This window comes from Microtus oregoni, unplaced genomic scaffold (genome assembly GCF_018167655.1).
Source record: "Microtus oregoni isolate MIOR12 unplaced genomic scaffold, Mior012 000040F_ref0000088, whole genome shotgun sequence".
In the NCBI taxonomy this organism is placed as follows: domain Eukaryota; kingdom Metazoa; phylum Chordata; class Mammalia; order Rodentia; family Cricetidae; genus Microtus; species Microtus oregoni.
In genome coordinates, this window is record NW_024543207.1 from 19,711,960 (window position 1) to 19,737,952 (window position 25,993).

General features: G+C 46.0%; 1 protein-coding gene across 1 annotated transcript in view; it reads right to left on the reverse strand.

Annotated features, from left to right (window-relative positions):
• Adamts16 (ADAM metallopeptidase with thrombospondin type 1 motif 16) overlaps nt 1-25,281 on the reverse strand; it is a 100,527-nt gene extending 75,246 nt beyond the window's left edge. Inside the window, exons 1-3 of the mRNA XM_041632225.1 lie at nt 25,222-25,281; nt 25,011-25,113; nt 17,852-18,183 (exon numbers count right to left, since the gene is read on the reverse strand). Coding sequence (XP_041488159.1) covers nt 17,852-18,183; nt 25,011-25,113; nt 25,222-25,281 — 495 coding nt within the window. The remainder of the gene's footprint in view (nt 1-17,851; nt 18,184-25,010; nt 25,114-25,221) is intronic.
• Nucleotides 25,282-25,993: the final 712 nt, after the last annotated feature.

The window sequence follows — 25,993 nt, forward strand, 5'->3', positions numbered from 1 at the left end:
TGAGTTACCGCTGTGCTGGCACCAGATCACAGCTCGGCACTGGAACACTGACTACTGGGATGTGGGAAGGAGAAGGGGAGAGAAAACTGTAGGAAGATGGCCGGACGGCTGTTTGCCATCTGCTTGCCGCTTAGCAATACGCACAGAGGCTTGCAGTGACGTGTGTGGATCCCGGTAGTGTCCTGGCTGAAGAACAAGGTTGGAGTGACATGTTGAGTGAGGTCTTCTCCTTTAGTTCTTGCTCTCCGAGGAGAGGCGGCCTGGCACGTGAGTTTGAGCTCAGAGAAGAACATGACAGCTTAGCATTTTCCCCTCAGGAGAAGTTTCCCCAAGGAAGTGTGCGCTGTGAGTGGGGTTTGGCCATGGGGTCAGTTTATCAACCACGTGCACATTTCTGGGTGCTGGGTGACAACTGCTTGAAGTGGGTGACAACCGGAGACGTGGTACCTTCTAAAGCCCAGAGCATGCTCTAAGTTTGGAGTTTAGCTTTAGAAGCTTCACTTACTGGGACAGATACTTCACTTTCTTTAAAACTAGTTTGATCAGAGGTGTGCTATGAATATTGGGTCTAGTATTTGAGTTAATCTTTTAAGGTCATGCTTTTCATTTGATTAATAATATAGATAAGAAAAAATTTATTAGGTTAGCCCAAATCACAGCCTCTTTAATCTGCTTTTAGGTAGATTATTAATTAGTAAAGCATTTAAAAATATTTTAACTAGATAAAAAATAAAAATAAACACAAATATAAAAATGTCTTTGTCTTTGACACCTTTCCCATGGCAGGAGTGTACTGTCTTATAAGGTAGTTGCTATTTCTGTCCAAATAACAAGTATGTGAGGTGAGAAATGATGTTTCGATTTATTTATTATTTATTTACTATTTTTATTTCTGTGTTTTCAAGGCAGGGTTTCACTGTGCAGTCCTGGCTGTGCTGGAACTCCCTGTGTAGACCAGGCTGGTCTCCAATTCACGGAGATCCGCCGGCCTCTGCCTCCCAAGTGCTGGGATTAAAGGCGTGCGCCACTACCCTAGTCTGGTGTTTCTATTTAAAGAAGAGGATATTAACTGAAAAAATGTCACTGCAGAGGAGCCAGTGTTAATGTCTATATCGCCATATCTGTATGATAGGTCAGATAGTTATTATGGTTTCAGAACACTGCCTGAGGGTCTCTCACAACATTTGTCTGCGATGGAGAGCATATGGTGTCCATAAGGAATAGTTTTGTTTCAGTTGTATTGAAGACTGAGCTCAGGACCTTGCGCATGGTATGCCACAGGCTATGAAGAATCCTAACAACCACTCAGTGTAGCATTTTAACAATATTGCCTCAGTTAAGACATTGAGCACGTGCTATCCTAGGCTGCTTACTTATTAAGACTGCTCTGGGTTGATGCAAAACGATGTGAACTAACAGCAGTAGACAAAAGTGTTGAAGCAAACAACCACCTGCTCAAGGACTGGATGTTATCGCTGTTATCAAACATAATCTAAGAAATGTGTCACTGATGGAATTTCTCTTTCCAAGGTTGTCTGACACTTAGACATTGGTTCAGTTCCACACAGTGGGAGAAACGTGGTCCTTTTGATCAACCATCATGGGTATATCTGTTCACGGCACTCTTCAGTGGTGCGGTTACTAATGCAGACTCAGGCTTGTGTCTGTACTAAAGCTCTCCCCAGTCAGCAGTGACTCCCACTGGATGTGACTCCAGGACTTGGTGTGGTTTTCTGTAGGGCTTGATCTGTGCAGGTGTCTTTGTGCGTCACCTGTGTGTACCAGAACATATGTTTGTGTTGAAAGACTTGCTTTCTATTTCTGGAAACAGGATAAATCTGTAGCTGTTTTACTCTGACACGGGGCATGTTCAATATGCCTATGTCAAAGGTGGAGCAGAAAAGTTAATGTAAACAGTCAAGATCATAGGACAGAGTTTGAAGAGGGAGGTGATGCTCAGAACCTGAAACAAGACAGACACAGCTTTTGCGGGACTCAGTGTAGCTAGGAAAATACCAAAATTCCACGGGCTGTGTGGCCAGTCACACACTGATGACAGTTATTGCCAGGGGGCACCTATTGCTAGGTACATTTTGACAGGAGTTGGCCACAGTGGCAAGGGGACTCTGGAAAAAAGCCATAAAAAGCACACATGTTTTCTAGCAGAAGCTGTGTGTCCTGAGGTTTTTCACACTTGGTGATGAGTACAGGCAAGTTTCCCCCATAGACTGCACCACCCCTGCGTGAATGCTGGGCTCCTGTCCCTCTACTTAAGGAGAGGCTGGGGAAATCTGTGATGGAGTCATGTAGCCGACACTTAGCTCATGAGTCAGCTGCTTTTTCCGCTGTCAACACAATCCCCGAGGCAGTGTTTTCTTTCTCTCATGTCATGCTATATACATCATCTACAGGAGGAATCCCTGAAGCCCCAGGCTCCTGGATGGGTGTCCTGTGTATCCGTGGATGTCAGAGTGTAGTGGCATTTCACTTGTATTTTAATAAATAAAGCATGCCTAAAGATCAGAAAAGTAAAACAGCCACACTGGCCAGCCTTACATCAGGCAGTAATGACACACACCTTTAATCCCAGTAGCCACACTAGCTTGCCATAGACACCAGGCGGCGGTGGTACATACCCTTAATCCCACAACTAGAAAGGATTATAAGATGGGAGGAGACAGCTCTCAGCCACAGTCTCCTTCTGAGATTCCTGGAGACAGGATTGCCGTTTCAGACTAAGTAAGAGGAAAGAGCCAGTGGCTGACTGCTTTGCTTTTCTGATCTTCAGATTGAACCTCAATTTCTCTCTCTGAGTTTTAATTAATCATGCATCATTAGAGAATTGTGCTCTTTCTTTGATTGCCTATAATATAATCCCTTCTGTCCCACGTTATCACGAGAGCCTGGGGAATGAGATGCACAGTGGTGCTTAGCAGCTATCGTTATGAAGAAATGGAAGCTGTCAGAATCTGAATGCCTATCCACTAGTGAGGGAATAGACAGCCCTGGACATGCGCACACAGCAGATGCCCTTTACCAATGCACTGAAAAGCTGAGAAACAGTGTCCTGAGGAGTCCAGATGCCTTATGCTAAGAGAGGAATCTGAGCAACAGTCCCCAGCTGGTTGGGCTCCAAAGCAGGCAGTGGAGGTGGGAAGCAGGTTGCAATGATTTACATGCTTGAGTGGAAACAGAGTGAGCATCAAGGGAATGGGTTCTTTCTGGGGCCACATGGCTGGCTAAAGTCAGAATATGGGGACCAGAGACATGAATCAGCAGTTCAGAGTACTCGCTACTCCTGCAGGAGAGCTGAGCTCAGGTCCTATTGCTCATATTCACTGCACAGCCACCTATAACTCCAGCTCCAGGGGAGCTGGCACCCTTTCTGGGCTCTGTGGGTACCCACACAGACGCAGTAGACAACCACACAGCAGACAGACTGACACACATGCACACAGATATAAGCCTTTAAAACTAGATTATGTGTAACTGCTCAAATGTTAGTGAATTATCCACTTGAAGTGGTGAGGTCTTTTTTCATCATCTACAGCTCAAGAAAGCATTTAGAAAATAAAAACAAAAACAAAAAAAAATGAGCCCCTGGGAGTGGGACTGAGAAGCAGGAGATCCAGCACCTCTGGGGTCCTATGCTGGCCTCTGCCTCTACGTCAGTTGCCTCTTGGGAGTTCACGCAGAGCTAAGATGAAGTAATTCTGAGAAGCGCCCTGGGAGGCAGGCAAACTAGTCAGCAACCTACAGAGATCTAAATGATGACAGAGGGCCAGCTGTCTACAAAAGGAGAGCTGCAAAAGCAGGGGGGCACACAATCAGCCCCAGGAGCAAGCATGCACTCAGTACCTTCTCTTGATCCTGGGCAGGGCAGAGGACCTGTACGCCATGCTTTTGAGAACCATCACTAAAGAAGACAGCTGGGATCTAACCTTTCCCATGCTGTCCCAGTGAAAGGTGGTGAGGTGGTCCCTGAGTTCTATGCCGTAGAAGAGCTGACATCACTAGCTAGAGATGGAGTGTTACCTAGGAGTGTGCCACATCCTCCGTGTCCACCCACAGCCCAAACCCTTGTATTGAAGGAATCTGACACACGCCGCCTTCTCTGGACGATATGAAACAGCAGGTGTGGACTGCGCTGTGAATGCTCCCTGAGAGTCACAAGCCCTGACACCAAGACACGCTCAGAGCCTTGCCCACCTACGGGCTTGTGCTCCCCCGTCTGTGTTTTCTGGAGCTGTTGGCAGAAGCTAATGCTGAAGGAAAGCATGGTTTCCTAAGTTATCTGCCAGATACAGTCTGAGTTCAGATGGAGTTTATAATAAATCCCCTAGTTTAGTTTTAAACAAACAGGTTAGCTTTTGCCACCTAAATGATGCAAAAGTCATTGAGGAATTTCAGATGCGAGCTGATTGATCACTGTCTCCCAGCTTCACCATAGGAGCTGAGCAGACAGTCTGCAAAGGCCATTTGCTCCTGGCCTGGAGGTGATCGTCTTCTCCCGACTTGCTTCCCGACTCTCTGCTTCACCCTACTTCTGTTACACATGTATAGACCTAGGCAGTTGCTTTAAACATCCGTTACTACGGAGACCAAATTGTAACATTCATAAATTCCAGACTCAGTTATGCATATGACTACATATGTTCTTGGTCACGTCAGTATCCCAGGAGGATCATAAATGTGAGGACAGATGGCATTTTCAGACTTTTCAACTCAGATTGTGTGATCATCATGCAACTTGACGTGGCCACTGATACTCCAGACAAAGCACACAAAAACGGACTTTTAAAGAACACCTCCATAATAAGCTGCTGTCAAGAACTTATTATGCAGCTTGTATCTAATTTTTCTCCTTGAAACACTGATGTCACAGTTGCCCAATTAGTCCGCAAGAACCTTCATCTGCAGGAGGTTTATTTACTGCTCAAACACCTGGATGGATTCATTGCTTTTAGAAGAACAAAAGTGAAAAATAAAACAAGGAAAGGAAAGGGTAAAAAATAAGGTTAGCAAACAAATACCCAGCAGACAACTGCCCAGTCTAGGTTGACTGCCACAGTCAGTCCCTCTAAGCCACTGTGGTTCTGTCTTTGGGAGCCTTTACTTCCGGGGAAAGAAGGGTGGTTTTGCCCCTAAAGAATCAAGGGAGCCCCAATACTGGGAGAGTTATTGCCAGAGCTACAGCTCTGCACAGGTCAAGGACTGTCATGTCCCTAAAGTCAGGACACGACTGTGGCTGTGATTTAAACTTCTAGGCTTCTGCGTTGTTTGATATAATGCATTGCATTGCTTTATTGGTGTTTCTTTCCTTCTGTCCTCACCCTCTTCCTTTTCTTCCTCTTCTCTTCTTTTTCCCTCCCCTCCCCCAACTAAATAATGTTGTGTTAAAAGGATGATTACTAGAGCTGGGATTGCCACAGGTGCCTTCCAAACTTTGAGGAAACCATTTACTAAGCTAGGCTGTGTAGTATTTCCAACTGGTACCCCATATACACACCACAATGACTAAGGCATAGCTTGTATATATTTAAATTCTTTGCTTGCTAAGATTCTTTGTTACTCAGCTAGTCATTGAAACTGCAAAGATATTGAGGAAATGTCCTTGAAAGGAGGAACATGGAAAATTCCTCACATTCCAGAATCCCTGGGCAAAGCGCTGGAATTTGGGCTCTTTCTGTTAGATATCAGCTTTTGGCAGGTCATACGCTTCAGCCCCTATATATAAGATGGTATGGTACTTAATATTCATTGTCAACTTGATTCAAGTTCTAATTAACTACTAGATATTCCACTGAGCATGTCTGTAAGGTGCTTCCAAAGAGAATTACAGGAGGAGGGAAGACCCATCCTGACTGTGGTTGGCTCTCTATGGCGGGTAGTGCCAGACTGAATAAAAAGTAGAAAAGGAGAAAGCCAGCTAGATAGCAGCACCTCTTGGTCTCAGGTTTCTGACTGTGGCTGCTATGCAATCAGCTGAATCTTTAGTTGCATCTCCTAGCCCAAGAATAAAATACAAGTCACACCTACAACTCCACAGCCTCACCTATGTGTGCACTGTATCTGTTGCAGAGAAGTCACAGCCACTCCACCCCCCACCCCCTCCGTGGCAGAGTCTGATATGGTTACACCTTCTATATGGTGGATGAAGGATGAAACTAGAGAATGCAGAAGTGGTTGAGGGTTGGCATTGAAACCAAGATCAAACAGAAAAGACTTCTTAGAAGTCTCCAAGTCTAATCCACTTGGCAGCTAGTGGCATGAATGTGAAATATAATCTGTGAATAATTGCCAAATAAGAGGTTTAAATGGCAGACTCTACAAACGAGTGGGATAGGCTGTAAAAATGAAGCCCTCCACACTGCCCTCGTGGTCGGATCTGGATTCTGGAAAGAACACAAACTGTAGGGTTGCTGTCATTTACAGTCTTATCTCTTCACACATAGTATAAGACACAACTTTAATGAAAGCTGCTACGTGATACTGTAATTCTAATTGTAATAGTGTACTAGTGTGTGCTTTTAAGACCTTTTGACATTTAAATTGCAGCCTGGGAGATTAATGGCTTGTTCTCACTTGGAAACAGAGGTGGTTAAGTTGTTTCAGACCCTGTGATTTGCAAATGCACTTTTTCCCCCAGGGCAAGCAGACCCGGCAGGTTCCCCGGTGAGGTCTAGGCTGGATTTTCTCTGGTTCAGGCACTGCTGATAAGGACGTAGCCAGAAGCTTTGCTGGGGGTTTCTCAACTGTCTGCCTTTCACTTTCTACAGTTGTTAGTCAGCAGTAGGAATAATTTTCCTGGTTTAAGTAAATGGCAACTTTTCCATAATTCTTGTCAGTATTTTAGAATTAAATTCATTGGAAACCGTGGCTCTATGAAGTTCCATGCTGCTATTATTTCTAAACAGTGGAGTTGAAGGGATTGTTTAGAAAATTTTTAATTTTTAATCCTAACACTTTGAGGAACCAGGAGGTACTTTGGTGGATTCCTTCCACGAGGAAGAGACCAGACTGAATGACAAACACCTCCTGGCCATTCCTACCTGTGGGGGAGGGCAGGAAACTTCAACCAACGCAGGCAATTTGGATGCTTAACTTTATTAAATTGAGTAACCCCGGAGCTCTTTCCTAATTAGCATAAGTGACTGCCGGAGCAAGAGGTGGAAAGCCGTTTTCGACATTAGATCCAAACTGCTTTTAGCTGGTTACAGCCTTGAGAGGTGCCAGCTGTGTGGGGGATGGGCGCAGAAAATGTTAAATTGTGGTAGTGGCCTTCAGAAACAGATAACGACTGTGACTCTGCACAAGGCCTGTGTACTGAATTAAGCATTTACTAGATATTTTCCAGAATTTTCCGCAAGGGTACGTTTTAACTAGAAATAGATCCGGGCTATAAAACATGCAAGCTTCTCTTTTGGCTTATTATTCCGCAATCCATCACTCTTTATTTTATTGCCTAGTGATGACCCTTGGAGAGAATAGCCAAAACTCCCCAGGCTTCAGTTACATAATCTCTGCAAATAAAAGGAGGGTTATAGTTCCCCTGACTGCTGCACCAGGAGCACAGAGTCAGGCGCTGGCTGTTCTGCGCACTTGATTCATCCAGGACCCCTTGTTGCACACCAAGTGATCTCCCAGGTGTTGAGGATAGGCAACCTTCTTCCCAAAGTGTGGCTCAAACGGCCGTCCTAAGTGTGCAAACAATGCCTTACATCGGAGAAGGCCTGACCCAAGGGTCGGCTTGATATTTCTACTTCTCTTTGCTCACTGTAGTTCCAATAACGTTTCTGGAGAGAATAAAATATTTTGAAATCTTGTTTGCATTCTGTCGTGGGATGTCACTAAAGGTTAGTATCAGCCATATTTGTCACAGAGTGTGATGATTTTTCTGGCCTTGTCTGTGCCATATCGTTTATAGTGTGCAGGGAGGGGCTGAGGAGAACAGGATCACAACAGTTCCTCTGCACCGTGTCCTGAGGTGGGGACTTTGAGGAAGCCTCACTCAGTGGTCATGCTCCCCCTTGAGGTCCCCACTGCCCACGAATAATGGAGGCAGAAGCTCTGTGGACAGCAGCCAGGCTGGCGAGAGGCATCAGATCGGATGAAAGCATGTCAGCCCCACACCGGATGCTCCTTTCCATCCTACTTTCAGTTCCTGGTGCCCTTTCAACCAGCTTCCTGATTGAATCCCCTTGCCATAAGTCTCTCTCCCCCAGTTTGTTTTCCAAGGTAAGCACCCCCGTTCTGGGGTTCTGGGTTGTCCATGCTCTAGAAGGACCGTTCACATTATGTCACCGGGAAGTTTCAGTGAGGCGCTGGGTGGATCAGGACGGGGTGTGGCCATGTCTTTTGGGTATGTTCTGGATTACTTTAATTGATACAGGAAGACCCAATCTAAAGTGGGCAGCACCCTCCCCCATGCTTGGATCCTGCACTGTAGCGAAGGTGTGAGGTGAGTCTCCGTATGTATGTATTTGTTTCTCTCTGCCCCGAGTGTGGGTGTAGTGTGAGCATCTGCTTTGACTTCTTAATTTCGCACTGCCGTGGGCTGTGCCCTAAAACAAGCCTGTGATCTTCTACGTTTGTCAGAGGGTTTCGTGCCAGCAGCAGGAGATTGGGATAGTCCTGCGTGTTGGCTGAAGAGCTGTTCACTCCCTGGCTCAGTTACCTGACATAAGGAAAATCATTTCTAGTGTGCTGATTATCTTACACCAAGTGGCCTCTCCACCCCTGAAAGGTAGGACTTTCACAGAAGACTCTGCCTGGTAGGAAGTCCCATTCTCAGGACACTAACACAAGAGACTCCCTCATCCTTGCCCTGCGCCTGCTGAGTGAGACACAAGGCTGAGAGGCTGAGCCACAGCCAGGGTGGCGTCTCTGTATTTTCTAGAAGGTGCAAAGACAGAACTGAACAGATATCACGTAATTTCCTAATGCATATTTAATCAACATTTTATGTCAGCAAAATATCAACACAAGGTTTGTAATTTAGAAATCAGCGAATCTGGTTTTCCTTCAGTCAATTCCTCATGCAAATTGAGCTGGAAACAAACCAGCTTATGGAAGGTTTAGTTTTGTTAAAAAAAATGGCATTTTTAAATTTTTTTTCAAAATTGTGATGACTTGGTCTGATAGTCATTTTGTTAAGTCTACTTACAGTTGTTTGAGAAAAGGAAATCCATTTTCTTTAAGACAGGGATTCTAACTGTGTTGCCTTGGCTGTCCTGGAACTTACTCTGTAGGCCAGGCTGGTCTTGAACTCACAGAGATCTGCCTGCCTCTGCCTTCTGAGCTGGAGAGATGGCTCACTGTTGAAAGGCCAGATTCACAACCAAAGACAGAGTGATTTTTCTGTAAACCAGCTATCTTTTATTGAGTTTCCTATAATTATTTCAAAGTAAAAAATATGAAATTAACACCAATTTTTAAAATGCTTGATATTATTCCTTAAAAAATAAAAAAATATTTCCGTTTTTTTTTTGTTTTTTTTTTTTGTTTTTTTTTTCGAGACAGGGTTTCTCCGTAGCTTTTTGGTTCCTGTCCTAGAACTAGCTCTTGTAGACCAGGCTGTCCTCGAACTAAAATTTTTTTAAAAAACAAAAGCCAACTACTAACAAAGCACAAGACAGCAGTAAGTGCCAAAGGATGATAATATTCTAGATTGAAATAAAATTTGGTAAATCAATATAGACCTGAAAAAGAATGGGGAAATAACACAAGTGCAGCCGTGGCTGCTGGTTTCGAGAATTGACCACAAGGAGGAAGAACAGGCCTCTGGTGATGGACAAACTCGCATTGATTCAGACTCTGGCCTCCAGTCAAGGATAACGGTTCCCGGGTTGCTCCTTCTGGAATGATTTAGATGTGCCAAACACACAGATGGAAAACACACACATACACTTGTGCATACAAGTCCCCCGAGCACCACTTTATCCCTGTACATGTCATTAGATACAGCCTCAGGGCCTCTTGGGAAAAAATTACACTGCTTTTCATTTCACACAAAGAACAGGCTCTTTAACCGGTGACACAGGGCAAGCACAGCCCGCCTGGGGAGAAAGGCCTGTGTGCGCCAGGTCTGCACAACTCCATCCCACTAGGATCCCATGACCATTATAGAAATTATGGCTATAAGGTTGACCACAGTAAGAAAGCAAAGCGTTCTTCCCTGGGTGGTGCCAGGGGTAACGCTGCTTCATCACCAAAGGGCGTTAGAAGCTCCACAGGGAAACCATGAGGGGAGCTTGCCACTCCATCCTCCCAGCCTGCTTGGTGCACACTCCAAAGGCTACAGTGGTTTTACTGCCAAGGACACTACACAAAGTCTACCATTTGAGGTCTTCCAGTTGTTTGTGTTTTAACAAAAATATAATATCACACACACACACACATACACACGCACACACACAATGTTCATAGCCTCATCCTAGACTGTCTAAATTCCACACTGGCTTGGTGTGTTGGCAAAGCACACCACCATTTACGATCTCAGTTTCATAACCTCAAAAAACTGATGCAAGAATAATAAAACTCAACTCTATACGAAGAACTATGAGCAACTAAAAAAATCTGAGAGAGGGAGAGGCAACCTGTCTTTTCTGGGGGAGAACACACCAACTAAACTGAACAGGTTATGTTTAGGATTGTGGTGTGTGTGTGTGTGTGTGTGTGTGTGTTTTCATATATGCATAGAATAACAATTAATGAGAAAGAGGCCAAGAATTTGGAGGAGAGATGAGTGTTGTATGGGAGAGTTTAGAGGAAAAGAAAACAAGGGAGAAATGTTGTAATTAAATGATAATTTGAAAACACAAAACATTAAAAACCAAACAAACTTTTGCTTTTAACCATTGTATCTATTCCTATGGAACCAATGTAACCAGTAGAGACTTCTGGAAACCCCTGGCATTTTCCCACAGCTGCCTGACATACTTCCTTATAAGAACCTCCTTTGAGCACAGGCCCTGTCTCCCAAGGTGGAGTCAATGCCGCCAGTGACATTTCCTCAGATGCCACTGCCAGACAAGGCTTTAAAACTTGGATCCTCCCCTTTGTCTCCTCAATGCTGACTTCTTCCTTCCGACTCCTGCTTTCTCATAGCCCTGGCCCTAGAGCATTTCCCCGTCGGTTGACAGTTTGGCAGAGTTTCAACATTTTCTAGGATTTACTGGCTGCTTTGGAAAAATCTCTCAATGACTGGAGTTTCCAGGGAATTCCTGGAGTTTGTGGCTGGAAATGAGACCTAGTACAATTCAAACCAGTTCCCCAAGCGACTCTCCAACCACGTGAGGGGGCCGCTTACACACCAAGGACGTGTTTATCACATCACTGTGACATGTATGTGCTCTTATTTTTGAAAGCAAGAGAATAGCTTAATTTCAGGAGTAGTGATGAAATAATGATACTTTGTATTGGGGGCACTAAAGTTCATATAAACATTATGACCAATATCATTAAGAAACCAGATTTGCTTTTTTGACAAAAGGCAACTCCAAGTATAGAACTAGCCTGAAATACTTTAAGAAAATATATTCTTGTCATTGCCAATAAGACAGATTTCTTAACAAACTCATCTGGAAGCACCAACTAATAGAGCATCTAAAATAGTTTCATCGAAACTTCTAGTGGCCAGTCAAACCACTCTATAGACCCCAAAGGAGAATTTCGTGTTTAGCATTCATTGTAGAAAGAAATTGGATGAAATGGATTATAGAACTAATATTATTTTTATGAATATCCCAAAATAAAGAAGGAAATAACTTTTCTCCCTCTCTCCCCCTTTTCTCTCTTCCGATAGCGTGGTTCTCAGGTCTGAATCCAGGGCTTGTTAGGTGTTTGGCACATATTCAGGAACTGTACTACCTCCAAGAGCTAATATTTCTGTTTATAAATTTGAAAGACAGTAATTCATTATAAGAAAACTGATTTTACTTAGTAAATAACAACAATTTGAGGACACGAAGATAAGAACACAAATTCCCTTGAAGGATTCATAGGCTAGTCTAAAAAGCTTGGCATCTCTAACATGGTCAAGAACTTACAGCTAGGAAGGTCACAGGCCTTAGAGGAGAACCTAAAGATTTTACATTGTTAAAATTTACATAGTACCAAACTAACTCATCCAAGTGTCTTATTATTATGCACATATATTATTATTCTCAGTCCTCATCAGAGAGGGTTTTGTTGTTGTTTTCGTTTTTATTTTTATTCTTTTTAGAGATAGGGTTTCTCTGTGTCACCTTGGAGCCTGGCCTGGAACTCACCAGGCTGGCCTCAAACTCACAAAGATCCACCTGCCTCTGTCTTCCAAGTGTTGGGTAACATTAAAGGCGGGTGCCACCATCGTCTGGCTCAAGAAGGGTGTGTTTTACAGGAGATGACAATCAACACAGAGACTCACATCCGGTCATTGAGCAGAGAACAAGGAATTGCAGAGTGCTCATCCCCAAGAGGAATACCCATATCTGGTTCCTTCATCCCCGTTTCAAGGATCATCACAGGAGAGGGGGGATGAAAACCTGTGAGACCTAGGACCAGCGAATGATTATGATGTAATATAACCATAATTATAAACATAACCAGTGCTTTCTAGACACCACAGGGTAGCTGCATACGTGCACTGACAGGGGTTGGGGACCAGGGGAAGGGGGCAAACCGTATGGAGTTTGGGGGAGTGGGTGTGTCTGTGTCAGGTTAGAGTGTGGTGATAGCTACACTGTGCTGATTGCACATTTTACAGTGAAAAGACGGAGCTGCATGCACTCTCAGTAAATCTGTGCAACCAAGCAGGCAGTATTTATCTCTGAGTAGGTTACATGGATGCATCCATTTTCTAAGTTAATATTACTCTTACTGCATTTCCATCATCACCCTTGTCCAGGAAGTCTCATTACTAAACACTTCCTTATCTGAAAAGAGACGACGGGGCTTATGCCCTTCCTCTTGCCCTCTGGAATGTTTCTTACGCTGTCAAAGTATCAACGATGTCCAGGGGTGCCACAGCTCAGTGTATTTGCGGTAGGCGGTGACAGCAGACATGGGGATGTCAACTAGATAGAGGATGTAGTCTAACAGACTCAATTTTTGTTAGAAAGTGTATGTTTATTTAGCAAAATGTAATTTCAGTCAAAGTATTTGGAGGCAGTTACCAAGATGCTCAGAAATAATTTCAGCACTGAGAGGTCTTACCCAGTGTAATATTCTTAGGTTTAACATGTAAAATCCTTCCCCTCAGGGCTCCCTGGCGGTGCTGTCATGGGGTTCCAGAGTTTAGCAGTGTTAGCAGCCTCTCCCCATACACTGTTTGCTGTGCCTCTATTTTTGGTTATAGCAACCCAACTCTGCCTGAGACTGGAGCTTGGACTTTTGGACAGTCCCCACTTCCTACCAAGATGGGCTGAGGTACCCTCTTTCTGGTTTTCCTCCGGCCCACACTTCTTGTTCCCTCATCTGTCCATTTGCTTCACACAGCAAGAGTCTTCTGGGGTGCAGAGTGAGCAAGCTGCAGAGCTACCATGTTGGGGGGCATTTGTTATTAAAACTATTCTAGATGGCTTTTTTGTTGCTTGATAAAAAAAAACACACTATGGCTAAAATCAACTTGGCGGGAAAGGGCTTATCTCAGGTTCCACCTTCTGGTTGCAAGTCTACCTCCAAGGGAAATCAAAGCAGAAACTCAAGGAGGAAGACAAGCAGAAATCGTGGAGGAATGCTACTTACTGGCTTGCTCCGCAGTTCATTCTGAGGTCTTTCTTACACAGCCTAGGCCCACTTGCCTAGGGGTGGTGCTACCCACGATGGACTGGGTTCTCCCACCTTAACCATCAATCAAAACAGTCTTTCACAGATATGGCCACAAGCCAACCTGTTGGAGGCAATTTACTCAGCTGACGGTTTCTTCTCCCAGGTGATTCCAACTGTTGTCAAGCTGAGAATAAAATCTAAACTTGGACAGGACGCCAAGTTCTGACTGTAGCGTCTAAAGAACTGCTTGTTTTAGTTTTTTTTTTATCTTATTTTTCCAGTAAATATTTATTTATTACCAACAGGATAGCACTATCAATTAACTTTCACAGTAACCTCCATTCCCTAGAAGACTATCAGGAGAATGTTTCGGAGATCAAATGTGCTGGTGGAGGTAGATGGGGGGGGGGCAGTGTATCCGCACATACTTATTTGAAAATTGGGTTTTCTTAGAGCCATACACCAGTCTCTCTAGCGAATGGCAAACACACTACATTCTTAATCATGTATGTTTTCTGATGGAAAGCAGTTGGGTTAAGCAGAGGGCACACAGCATTTCCTGCTAGACAGATCTTGCCTCCAGCACTTCCGCTGGCCTCAGCCGAAACATGGGTAATAATGAAATCTATGGCTTTAGCCTGTGCTCACTAGATACAAATCCTTTAGATAACAAAGTGCTTAAGCTGTCTTTCCAGAAAAGGCCTCCAGATACCGCTGGAGGACAATTTAGAGCTGTTTCTACAAGACTGGATTTGTGCAGAAATCAGACTGTTCATGTAAAGGCCGTCAGCTGTCACGGGCTCAAGATTTCCCCTGTAGGACCTGACGTGCCTGCATGAAACCACAGAGACAATCTACGTTTGCACGAAGAAGTCTGAAGCTTGACCTCATTGTCCAAACTAACAAGGGCTTCTCCTCTCTCTTACCTCACAAATTCCCATCACAGACCTATCTAAGAGGCCGAGCTGAGCTTGCAGCGCCCTGACCCCGCCTCCTTGCTGACTCCCAGCGCATGGAGAAAAGTTCAACATTACCATGGACACACGTCAAGAAGAGCACAAAATCTTCTCTGGCTTCCTGCCTCCCATTGGAGAGCAGCATCCATGGGGCCAATGGGAGAAACAACCCTGTGTGAGTCTCAGCTCGAGTCTCAGGTACGTTGCAGGGAGGCCCTGGTTGTATCCGCAGGATAAACAGCAAGTGGGAGAATTCATGGGAGAGCTGATATCTGCCACTGACTTCAATTGAATGTGTGGATCAGTAGAACAATGAACACGAAAGGCGCTGTCACCCAGTGTGCCGAGGTTTGAACGACAGGGTGACCACAATCAGGAACGCAGAGCGGACTTACCAACTTGTCTCAATTAAGGTTTCTATGGCTGTGTGAAAGACCGTGACCAAAAGCAAATTGGGAAGGAAAGATTTTCTTTGGCTTATGCTTCTAGTTCACAGCCCATCACTGAAGGAAGTTATGACAGGAGCTCAAGCAAGAACCTGGAGGAAGGAACTGATGCAGAGACCAAGCATCTTGGCTTGCTCTTCATACCGTCCTCAGCCTGCTTTCTTATAGAACTCAAGGATGGCGCCACCCGCTAGGGCTTGGGATCTTCCCCATCAATTGCTAATTAAGAAAATGCCTTAATAGGCTTGCCTCCAGCTGGATCTTAGGGCAGCCTTGTCTCAGTTGGGGTTCCCTCTTTCCAGATAACTCCAGCTTGTCGAAAGCGGACATAAACTTCGTTTATGGGGACCAGCTCCATGTCTGTATTGTCTGAAGATGGAGGACATGTGTGATTTTGTTTAAAATGCCATTCATTTGCCCTGCATTGCCTCGAACACCTCTAATCCTTTTGCTAGACGAGAAAGAAAAGCTATGCTCTGTGCATCTGGTCAAGGATGAAGCACATTCTTGTGGTCCCAATATTGGCTCCCATGGTTTATAGCCCAGAGGAGGCCTTCTGGTCTACTCTCTCTCACTGCTCTGTCTTCAAACAATGCATGCTTACAGCTTTGGATGTTAATTCCCCAAAGTTAAAAGACAATAAAAATTTCAAGCTGCTGCCAATTATCTAGACTAACGGGCATATTAAAGGGAGTAACCAAGCTACTGTGGGGGGCTCTGCTTCTGGGAACCCCCAGGTCATCATTGCACCTCCATCCCCAGTGCTGACTAAAAGCACCTTCCCAAATCTCCATGGACAAATCCAAGGTGGCTGAATTCGGAAAGGCAGAGCTCACAGACACTTTCCCTTTCTGGATTAAAGTCTTTTGTGAAGAAAGTCAAGGATGTCTTGTGCGTGCGTGTGTGTGTGTGATACCTGGAAAGTTTGGGTCCTTAATCACAGAAGATTTATTTTTCTTGGTAGTGTATAATAAGTCATCCATGTGTTTTCATGCTTGACAAGAATTCTAGGTAACCCCCGCCCTAGCCCATATGCTTTGTCCACTCGCTAACCCAAAACTCTGACAATAGAAGCCAGCATGAAATCAGCGCACATCAGCGTTCACCAAAGGGAAACTATCATATGTTAAAAGTGTTTTAAAACATTTGACATTTGCATGTGCTTAGGTGTTATAAGGAGCTGGCTGTGACCATCCTTTGTGCATCTGTTACTCTCACACATAAGCACAGATTTCTAATGAGACACAAGGACTGAGATCTCCCATTGCAAGGAGGAGATTCAATATAAGGCAGACTAGAAGTCTTCTCTGGAGGTGCAGTCAATGCTCACATATTTTCTGGTAAATCTTTAACATCCTCGAGATCTAGAAATATTTTGACACTATGTATTTTCTTTTTTATCCACACTTTTGGTTTTTCAAGACAGGGTTTCTCTGTGTAACAGCCCTAGCTTTTCTGTAACTTACTCTGTAAACCAGACCTGGGTAAGCCTAGGGGAGATATTCGCAGCGATGGTTACTGTCTAAGGCCCATTTGACAGGACTGAGGGTGTCCATGGAAACAACCCTCTGGTTGTGCCTGTGACAGGCCATTTAGATGAGGTCCACTGAGTTGGAAGACCATTCCATGGTCAGGAGGCCTAGACTGTAACAAACGGGGAGAAAAAGCTGAGTGCCAGGATTCGTCTCCCTGCACTTCCTGACCATAGATGTAATGTCACCATCTGCTACCACCGTGGCTTTCCCGCCATGATGGCCTGAACTGAAAACTGAGACACTTTAAGTCCCCTTTGCGAGAACATCTTGTCATAGCAATGAGACAAACGACGCAGATACAAAATCCCAGTTTGGCCACATGCTCCTTGTTCTGAGCTCCCTGAAGCTGCGAGAAATGTCTGCTTAGATTCTCAGAGATAGGGAAGCACCAGATAGATTCATAGTCTGACGGGACCAGCACAGCCCCAGCATGGCCCCAGCACGAACCCAGCACGGCCCCAGCATGGACCCAGCACGGCCCCAGCATGGACCCAGCACGGACCCAGCACGGACCCAGCACGATTCCAGCATGGACCCAGCATGGACCCAGCACGATTCCAGCATGGACCCAGCACGGCCCCAGCATGGACCCAGCACGGACCCAGCACGGACCCAGCACGGACCCAGCACGGGCCCAGCACGGACCCAGCACGGACCCAGCACGGATGAATGTCCCGATTGTAAGTCCACAGCCATTGTCAAGATGGACGACACAACATTCTAGTGGGTTCAGACAACCCATCAAATAGCCAAGATGAATAAGTCATTAACACTGTGACTGGTTCAAAACAATGACAGTTTCTACAGTTTTCCCTGTGGGCCCACACATGAAATCAACAACAAGAACAACAATCATTCATTCATGTCTTCAGACCTGGGCACAACTCCTTATGCTTTCCTTTAAAACAGAAGTGTTCTTACGGTTTTCCTTTTTTAGAAGACAAAAGGGTGGGTACAGAGACCCCCATCGACCCAAGAAAAGAGCATGGAATATTTGAAAGAATTTTAAATTGCTTGGCAATTTCCACCTGCTGTCACAGACCATAAAAATGTCTCCTTGGGTAACAGAACAGGTGAAAATGTTTCCAGGGTTCCTGGTTTTGCCTCTCCTCTCCCGCCCCCATTGATACTTCACTCCCCTTGGATAGCTATCCATACTCACCAAACCTTGGCAGGTCGATAGGGCCACTGAAGAATTCCCCTGGGACCTTAGGGAGCCTTGGTAGAAGCAGAACTCCTCTGGTGGTAACACCTGCACAGACGTGGTGCCTCCCTTCCCGAGAGTTTGCACCATGAATCCGGGAGCCACTAAGTCGCTGGCAGCTCTCAGGTCGAGATGGAGGTCATGTCTGGGGCCCTTCAGTCGCAGGTGGAGGGCATCACCTCCTGGCTGGGCCGCTGCTCGCCGCCGCCGCCTCCGCTGGTGATGCATGATGTCATGGGATACATAATCTCCGTTGTGGTCCACCTCGTAGACAGAAACCAGGTCATACTCTGAAATCGAAAAAGAAACAGAGGCTGAGGAATCCTGGAGTTCTGAGAAGAGTCTCAGACTGGCTACACGGGATAGTTCTTGGGCTAGTAATGAAACATAACCCTGGAAGAGCAATTCTTGTTTGATGTGGCATTGGCTCTCCCTTTTATGTATAGTGGAATCTGCTGTATGGGGTAACAAACTGTCCCAGCAGTGGAGATTTATTGGAAGGTGGCTTCCAACACTTTCCCATTTAGCTCTGTTGTTTATCCCTCCATATGAATTTGAGACTGGGTGGATGTTGAAGCCCCCCTCCCCTATCATTTACTGGGTGGAAACAGCAGATGGTCTTGTTTTATGACAGCTGTGAAGCACTCCTTTCTTCATGTGCTTTATATTTTGTATAAAAACCTATACTGAACTGACAAGACATTTTGGCTTCAAGTACCATAACTGAAAGAGAAAAAAAACCATGGTAGATATTCTTGCTGTTTATTTAATTCTGAAGTCATTGAACACACAGGAGGAATGGTAGGCTGCAGACACATCCCAGGAATCATGGGTTACTCTACAGAGATGCTCACTCGCGCTGGACCCTCTATGGAGCCACCATAGACTTTACTGTTGCCCTGCTTTCCCTTTTGTCCATCTGGGTTCTCAGGACACTGTCAGCAGGACATCTCTGGGTCAGGCCTTACCACTATACTCTATGGTGTCTTGGTTTAAAGAGCATTTAACTAAACTAATTCATAAAAGTAAAAGAAAAAACACAAAACAAAAACCATAAAAAACCCTCCAAGATCCTATCAGACCTACATGGCTAAGACTGAAGAATCATCTAGTCCTACACCTGGACCCCCACCTTCCGCAGATAGCAGAGAGGGACTTTCTTTTCTGAGTTCCAACATGGTCCTATGTATATCGAAGCTTTTCTGCCATTCTGAGAAAGGATCTTATTTTTTAAGATGATAACCAGGACTTTCCCGGTTCATACCACCGTCTACAATATCTTCTCTGTGTCTACCATCTGGGAAGAGGCTATTTCCAGAAGGGTAGGAGCCACGGGCTGGGCTGCTCAGCCGTGTTATCAGCTGAGACCTGTGGCCAAGGTAGCTTTGTCGAGGCCAAGGTTAAAAAAATATTTTAGTTTGAGATTAGCTAGCTCGGTTTATGTCTTTAAAATATTTAATTAAGCATGTAGTGCGTGTGTCCGATGAGTGTTGGCTGGCTTTTGTGCTTGCAGTTTTTCTAATAGCTGAAAGCAACATGTCGGCAAGGTGTCAGGCCTTGCTCTGGAGGTACTTCCAGGTGTCTTTTCAAAGAGCCCACTCTAAGCATGGGGACTGGAGGGGTCTAAGATGACAATGCGGCAGGTCATCCTTCAGACAGCACCTTTGGAGCTTTCCTGGTTCCAGCCTTCTAAACACATGGGTTCTCCCTGGAGTATAAACAGATTTCTACGTAAGAGGTAACTCTGCTAGACTCCTGGTAACCAAGGCTTCTTTTCTGATTCATCAGGAGCAGACACAGTTTGCAGACTGTGTCTAAAGTATTATTTAATTATAGGGAAGCAATATCCATGTACTTATCATTAAATTATTTTGAGTGAACACAGTCACTTGTCTGTGATGCTTTTCTGTCCTGCCAAGCAATAAACAGGGGAAACAGAAGAAACACGTGGCAGTCAGTGACAGGCCACAAAAGGCATGTGGCTGGGTTTAGGAGAGGCGAGGAAGGTTGGAGATTAAAAGCAGGGTGCCTTGTCAGGATGTTCTCTGACAACCATGCTGGGTGAAGACACGAGGATGACAAGATTATGGAGCCTGCCACATAGCAGAAGGTAGGCCAGGGCTCTGCTCCTAAGATTCCCATCTCCTTCAGGTCCACAGCATCTGTGTGTCTCTCTCCAGTCCCAAGCTTCATCTGTAGATCTAGCAAGTGAGATTAACAGACTGGACTGGGTAGCAACTATAGATTAGGAAGGTAGCAGGCCCTGGCTGGTGACTGGACACCTGCATCAGAGCTGGTGACTGAGCTTTGGTGGGGTCAGACACATTGGTTTATTGTTTTCTGTAGGGGTGTGAAGGATCAGATGATCTGGTATCTGGTGAAGGGAGACAGACAAGCACAGCAGGCCTCAGCATGTCTGAGGAGACAGTGTAGGTATATCCTCTGTCCGCACTTTGTTGGTTTGCAGTTCCCCAAAGCACTTTCCTTAGAGGGACAGCTCCCCTGCTCTCTGCACTGTGGGGTAGGCATAGCTGCCAGGGTGCTCTTAGCTAGCACACCTGGCTCCTCATGAGGGGGTCCCCCGTATGGCTTCTAGATGCCTCCCCCTCCTGCAAGGGTAGTGCAATAAAGGCAAGAGGCACGAATCTTGTTGTCAGCCTAACTAGTGAGCGTCACTGTACACAGAGGGGTGAGCATGGTCACATCATCCAGCCACACCTTGCCTCGATATATACCTGGAGGGCTCTCAGTCAACATATTGCAGAGACAACGAACACTTTTCAAAGTAACCAAGGGATAGAATCTACCTAGGTGTTGGCCATCAGGTGAACAGATATGGGAAAATGATAGACACAAGCATGTGCATGCACGCATGCACACACACACATAGACATAGATAGATTTGCACACGCATGCAAGAAAGGGGTAAAGAACCAAGCTCTTTGCTTGCAGGACAAAGTATGCATGCAACCATAGATCATCAAAGTAAGTAAAAAAAGACCCAGACAACAAATATACCATCTTCTCTATTATTGTGGAGAGCCTGTATTTTCCACAGATGTATAACCTTATATTCATATACAATATTTAAGTAAGATGTGAGCCTCTCTGGGGCAATGAGTGAGAATGGTGGGAGAGAGGAGAGGGTGAGAGAGTGGGTGTGTTAAGGTACGTGGAAGATTTATGTACAGAAGTCCTCAGGAAGCATGGAAACCTGCAAACCGGTATGTGCAATGAATCTATGCCAATCAGTGAGTAAGGATGTGACTGCTAGCTAACAATGCAAACCATGCTCCAGCGGTATAACCTATATTCTTGGGGCCTCTACTTTGGAGGTGAGATAATCTATTTTATTTGAGAAAGGGGCATAGAGTATTAATTGTGTCTGGCAATTATTAATAATTTGCTTTTATATAGATGAGTCTTGTTTAGATAAATGTCTGACACCCAGCTTCCTGGGGTGAGTGACTTGGTGTGAATCATGGATAAAGATTTGCAAACACTCTCATTGGGGATGATTTGGTGACCAGCGCAGTACCATGAAGAAGAGACATTCAGAAGAACCATGCTATTAATGCCATGGCTCAAAAACTTCAGTATCAAGGGAGGGTTCAATGCCCCAAACTTTTAAGTTGTGAACCTTGAGCATTTTGATATTTAATTATTGTTTTTGATGCAATTCATCTCACTGTATTTACCAAACTCTCTGGAAAGGCCAGTGCCAGCTTTCAGGAGACATTGTGTGCTGGACCTGGGACCGAATGCCTTGCTGTGACCAGGACCTGGCTTCCAGGTAGCATCATGGTCTCAGCAAGGCTGCTTCTCTTGGGAAGTGCTCTGCTTTTTGTGGAGATGGTTTTGGCTGTCACTAAGGGGGAAAGGAGAATGAATGCTGCCCCTGCATCTAGGGAAGCTGGTGGACAGCGAATCTCAACAGCACAGCAAAGTGTTACTCCTGCCAGGGCTTGAGAAACCTTGATTTTATCAAGGCCTAGAATCAAATGCTCACAAATGCGTGGACGGCTCAGGGCTGGAGGTTACAGTGAGTGAGCTCAGAAGGCAAGCATCCCACCGCACTTGCTGGACCAGCGAAGACAAAGAGTAACGGCAGGAAACTGAAAGCTATAACCTGACTTAATGTGTAATGTGTTAAGATAATCACTCCCCAAACCAGTGACTTATGATTTAAAAAGGAACAAGACTCCTGCAGCCTGATAATCCTTTAAATAAGCCTAAGCTATGCAGATGTTTGCAATGAGACAAAGTTCACAAAGGGCTCCCTGACTCACAACCCCCAGTGACTTGATTATACGAGGTTTCATGAGAACAGCCTCATGTCTGGGAAGGCTCCCATCTGGAAATGATGGCATTGAGATCAGGCGTACCCGTGGGTGTGCCAGGTCAGCAGCCACCACTTAGTAGAGGGGACAGCAAAAAGCCATGTGAAGGCTGGTCTGGAATACCCAGCCCTCACATGCATTCACACTGGTTGCTTGAAATTAGCCATCGTAGGAATCTGTATATGCCATGAGTCAGAGCCCCCAGTCCTACCACAAGCCCCAAACACTCATGAGCACAGCCTGGCCTGGGCCTGCCCTATCTCAGGATATATACGTCTAAATAAACGTCATTGCAAACCTGGAATATACAGTCAAAAATATACATCCTTTATGTCCAATTAGGTATCTTTTAAAAATGCACTTTACTTAACTAGACGTGTGCAGTGTGTGTGTGCAGCGTGTGTGTGTATCTGTGTGTGGGAGTGTGTGAGAGTGTGTATGTCTGTGTGTGTCTGTGTGTGTATGTGTCTGTGTATGTGAGTGTCTGTGTGTGTCTATGTATGAGTGTGTATGTCGGTGTGTGTGAATGTGTGTGTCTGTGTGTGAGTGTGTATGTGCCTGTGTGTGTCTTTGTGTGTGAGTGTGTCTTTGTGTGTGAGGGTGTGTGTGTGTGTGTGTTTGATGTACCATATGAGAGCAGGTGCCAACAGAGGATTGCTAGGTTCTCTGGAACTGACATTACAGGAAGCTCTGAGGCACCTAGGTCCTGGGACCCAGATGGGGACCCCTGGAAAAGCAGCAGGCACTCAGATAATCTCAGAGCCATCACTCCAACGACACCCCCTCCACTAACATTCTAATGAACTTCTGAACTTTGCCTTGGATCTGGAAGCCTAAGGTTTTTAAAAAGCTAAAAATGTGTGCTATGCTCTTGGCGGTAACCATGGATGCTATTACAGAGACAAATATGAGGAAAACCGCTGAGTAATAAAAAAAAAAACAGAAAACGAAATAGAGTCATCAAAAAAGTAAACCGATGCACTCATGTTCGCTAATCAAATTGATCTCAAATTATTTAGCCATCATTGCCTCAAGGAGCATGTGAGGCTCTCTTTCCTACTGCACAATTACCTCATGCATCCAGAAAAATAGCAAGAATCTCACAAGTCTCACTTTCAGCCAAACTCAGCTCCAAAGCTAATTTAACAATCAGCGCGTATCCCAGAGACCGGGTGTCTCACCGTGTGCAGACCCGGGGTCACAGTGCACTCTTGGCCCTGCGCTCTATTCTGACACTCTGTTCTGACACATCTCGCCTCTGCTGGGTGATGGCTGTCCATGTTCTCATTTTGTCTTGTGATAGCTAAGGGGTGACAGCACCAGGAGAGAGCTGTGCAGGCATCCTGTCTCCACTAAGCGCCACCCTGGCAAAGGCTCACACCCTCGGTACTCTGCGCCCTGTTCAGGCCGGTAAGTGCCTGTCATGGAAACACTGCCCTTGGGATCAGGAACTGAGATGCCAGGCAGTGAGAGGCCTGTGGCCTCAGGCAGTAAGCGTGTCTTCTCTTCCTTGAAGAGATGTTCTGTCTATAATGGCATCATCTTAGAAAAGTCTTCATTAGTGCAATAAACATGACCCGGGTGGGCTGGCTGGATTTCCCAGCCTGCTCCGTGCTAAGCCTGACAACCAGTGTTTGATCTGACAATCAGAGTGTCTATCCTCTGACCACCATAGCACCCTGCACCCTACACAGGCAATAAACAAATGCCAAAGGCATCATGAGTCCCCATGAAATGTTTATGATTTTGTTCTGAACATAGGGTAAAGTGCAGTGTTAGAGCGGTAAGGTCGTCTATAGGTCATGACTGTGAGGAGAGGCAGAAGCGCGGGGGAGATGAAGGCTGCAGAAGGTGGGCTCTAAACAACTTTCCCTTCCAAACGCACTGACAACCGGTCTGACCGCACTGTACTGTTTGCATCTGGCGCCCTCCAGCGGTGCTCAGTCGTATGGTCGAGACTCATCCACCCCTTCCTAATTACCCTCGTATTTAGTATCGGGAATTTCAGCAACCAGTGTGCACATTCAGCTCTTATAAATTTACCATGATGAAGAGCGAGATAATGAGGATTCCCAAAGGGTCACTTCTTTAATCGTGGGAATTTTCTGAAAATCCACCAAAAAGATTAAAACTGGCTTGCCTTTGGTCGCCAATGCTGCTAACACTCTCCAGCTAATCCGACCCAGGAAAGGACAGGAGAGTAACTAACACGTGTTGCGGGTGCTGCGGACCCAGCGCAGACTAGAACCTCCTAGCGACTATGCGCTAGCCTGCTTTCTCAGTCATCGGGCGCCCTTGCTAGAACATCTCACAAGGGAAAGCTTCACTTGTGATGTCCTCCTGGTAGTGATACTGATTTGGTCACCTTCTGTCTCCAGGTGTGTCAGTCAAAGGCGGAGAAGACTTCAGCGGGAAAGAAATGCGAGGGTGAAGAAGCTGGCGTGGGAGCAAGGCTGCCTGGGTTAGGTTTGGTGTATTTACATTAATGATGCGTTTATTACGTTAGTATATAGAGTGTTCTAGGATCTTCCTACGCTCAGATATAGTACCCTTTCTCCAGTGTAATACTGGCATGCCTTTACCGCTTCTCTGGAAAATATGATACAGATATTTGTGGGAGGTCATCCTTAAGCAGGAGCTCACAATGTTTTAAAAGCAAGATCGCATCTTCAAAGCTCTTGGCGTCCTGAGCCCCAGGGGATTGCCAACTAGCAGCAGTGGGGTGGTGTCGGACGCTTACCTGGGGGAATCCGCGAGCCCCCACCTCGCAGACTTACCATCGGTTTCCAGCCAGTCCGATCCGGAGGATAGCGGAGTTTGCTGGTCTCCCGGACTCCCAGACGCTGCATTTGAGGGTCCCAGGGCGCAAGCAGGTGTTTGCTAGAAAAAGTGAGAGCACCTCAGTGGGAATGCAGGGCTGCAGAGCCCAGCCACCTGAGGAAGGCACTTCCCGGTCTTAGGGACTCCGCCGGCACCTGCGCGACTCACCTGATCACTGACCTGCGCCAGCAACAGCACCCAAAGCGCTACACAACCACGGGGCTGCATGGCCCCGCCGCAGTGAGGGCTCATAAGACTCGGCTCAGCTGTCTCCACTGGGTCACTGGATAGCTCCGGTGCAAGCAATGTGCTAGGGAGCAGCGGGCCGGATCCGACAGAAGCTCAGGGATTCCAGGCAGCGACTCCACCATGCACACCAGAGTTATCACTGCAGCTTCTCTCTGCAACCAGGGGTGGAGTGGCAGTGGTGGCGGGGGCGGTGGAACACCCGCCCCAAGCATGGGACAGCAGGGAGGAGGGCAGGGAAGGAGAGGGCAGGGCGAGGGAGGGCAAAGGAGAGAAAGAGAGGGGAGGGGAGAGAGGGGGGAAGTAAGGCTGGGAGGAGGGAGGGGTACCAGCAGGAAAAAGGCCAGGAAGAGTGGCAGGGCGGAGAGATCAGGAGAAGGGGGATCCACTCCAGGGACTGGGCATCCTTCACACATACAACCCAGCCCGAGGGTGTTTTGCCCACCTACATGCAAGCCTGGGGAAGAGGCAAAGTCAGGAGGGGGTAGTATCTAGCCATCTGCCCCTGTGCACTTGCGACTAAATGCCCTGGTGTGGGACTCCCAAGTACCGCAACTCCGTGGGATTTCTCACCTAAGGGCAGGACTGTGCAGCATAGGGGCAGGGCATTTGTCCTCTTTTCCTGGCCAAGGACCAATCTGGAGCTTGCCTTCTCTTCTGTTGGTTTTAGTAGGGGTGCACAGGGAGGGGTGGA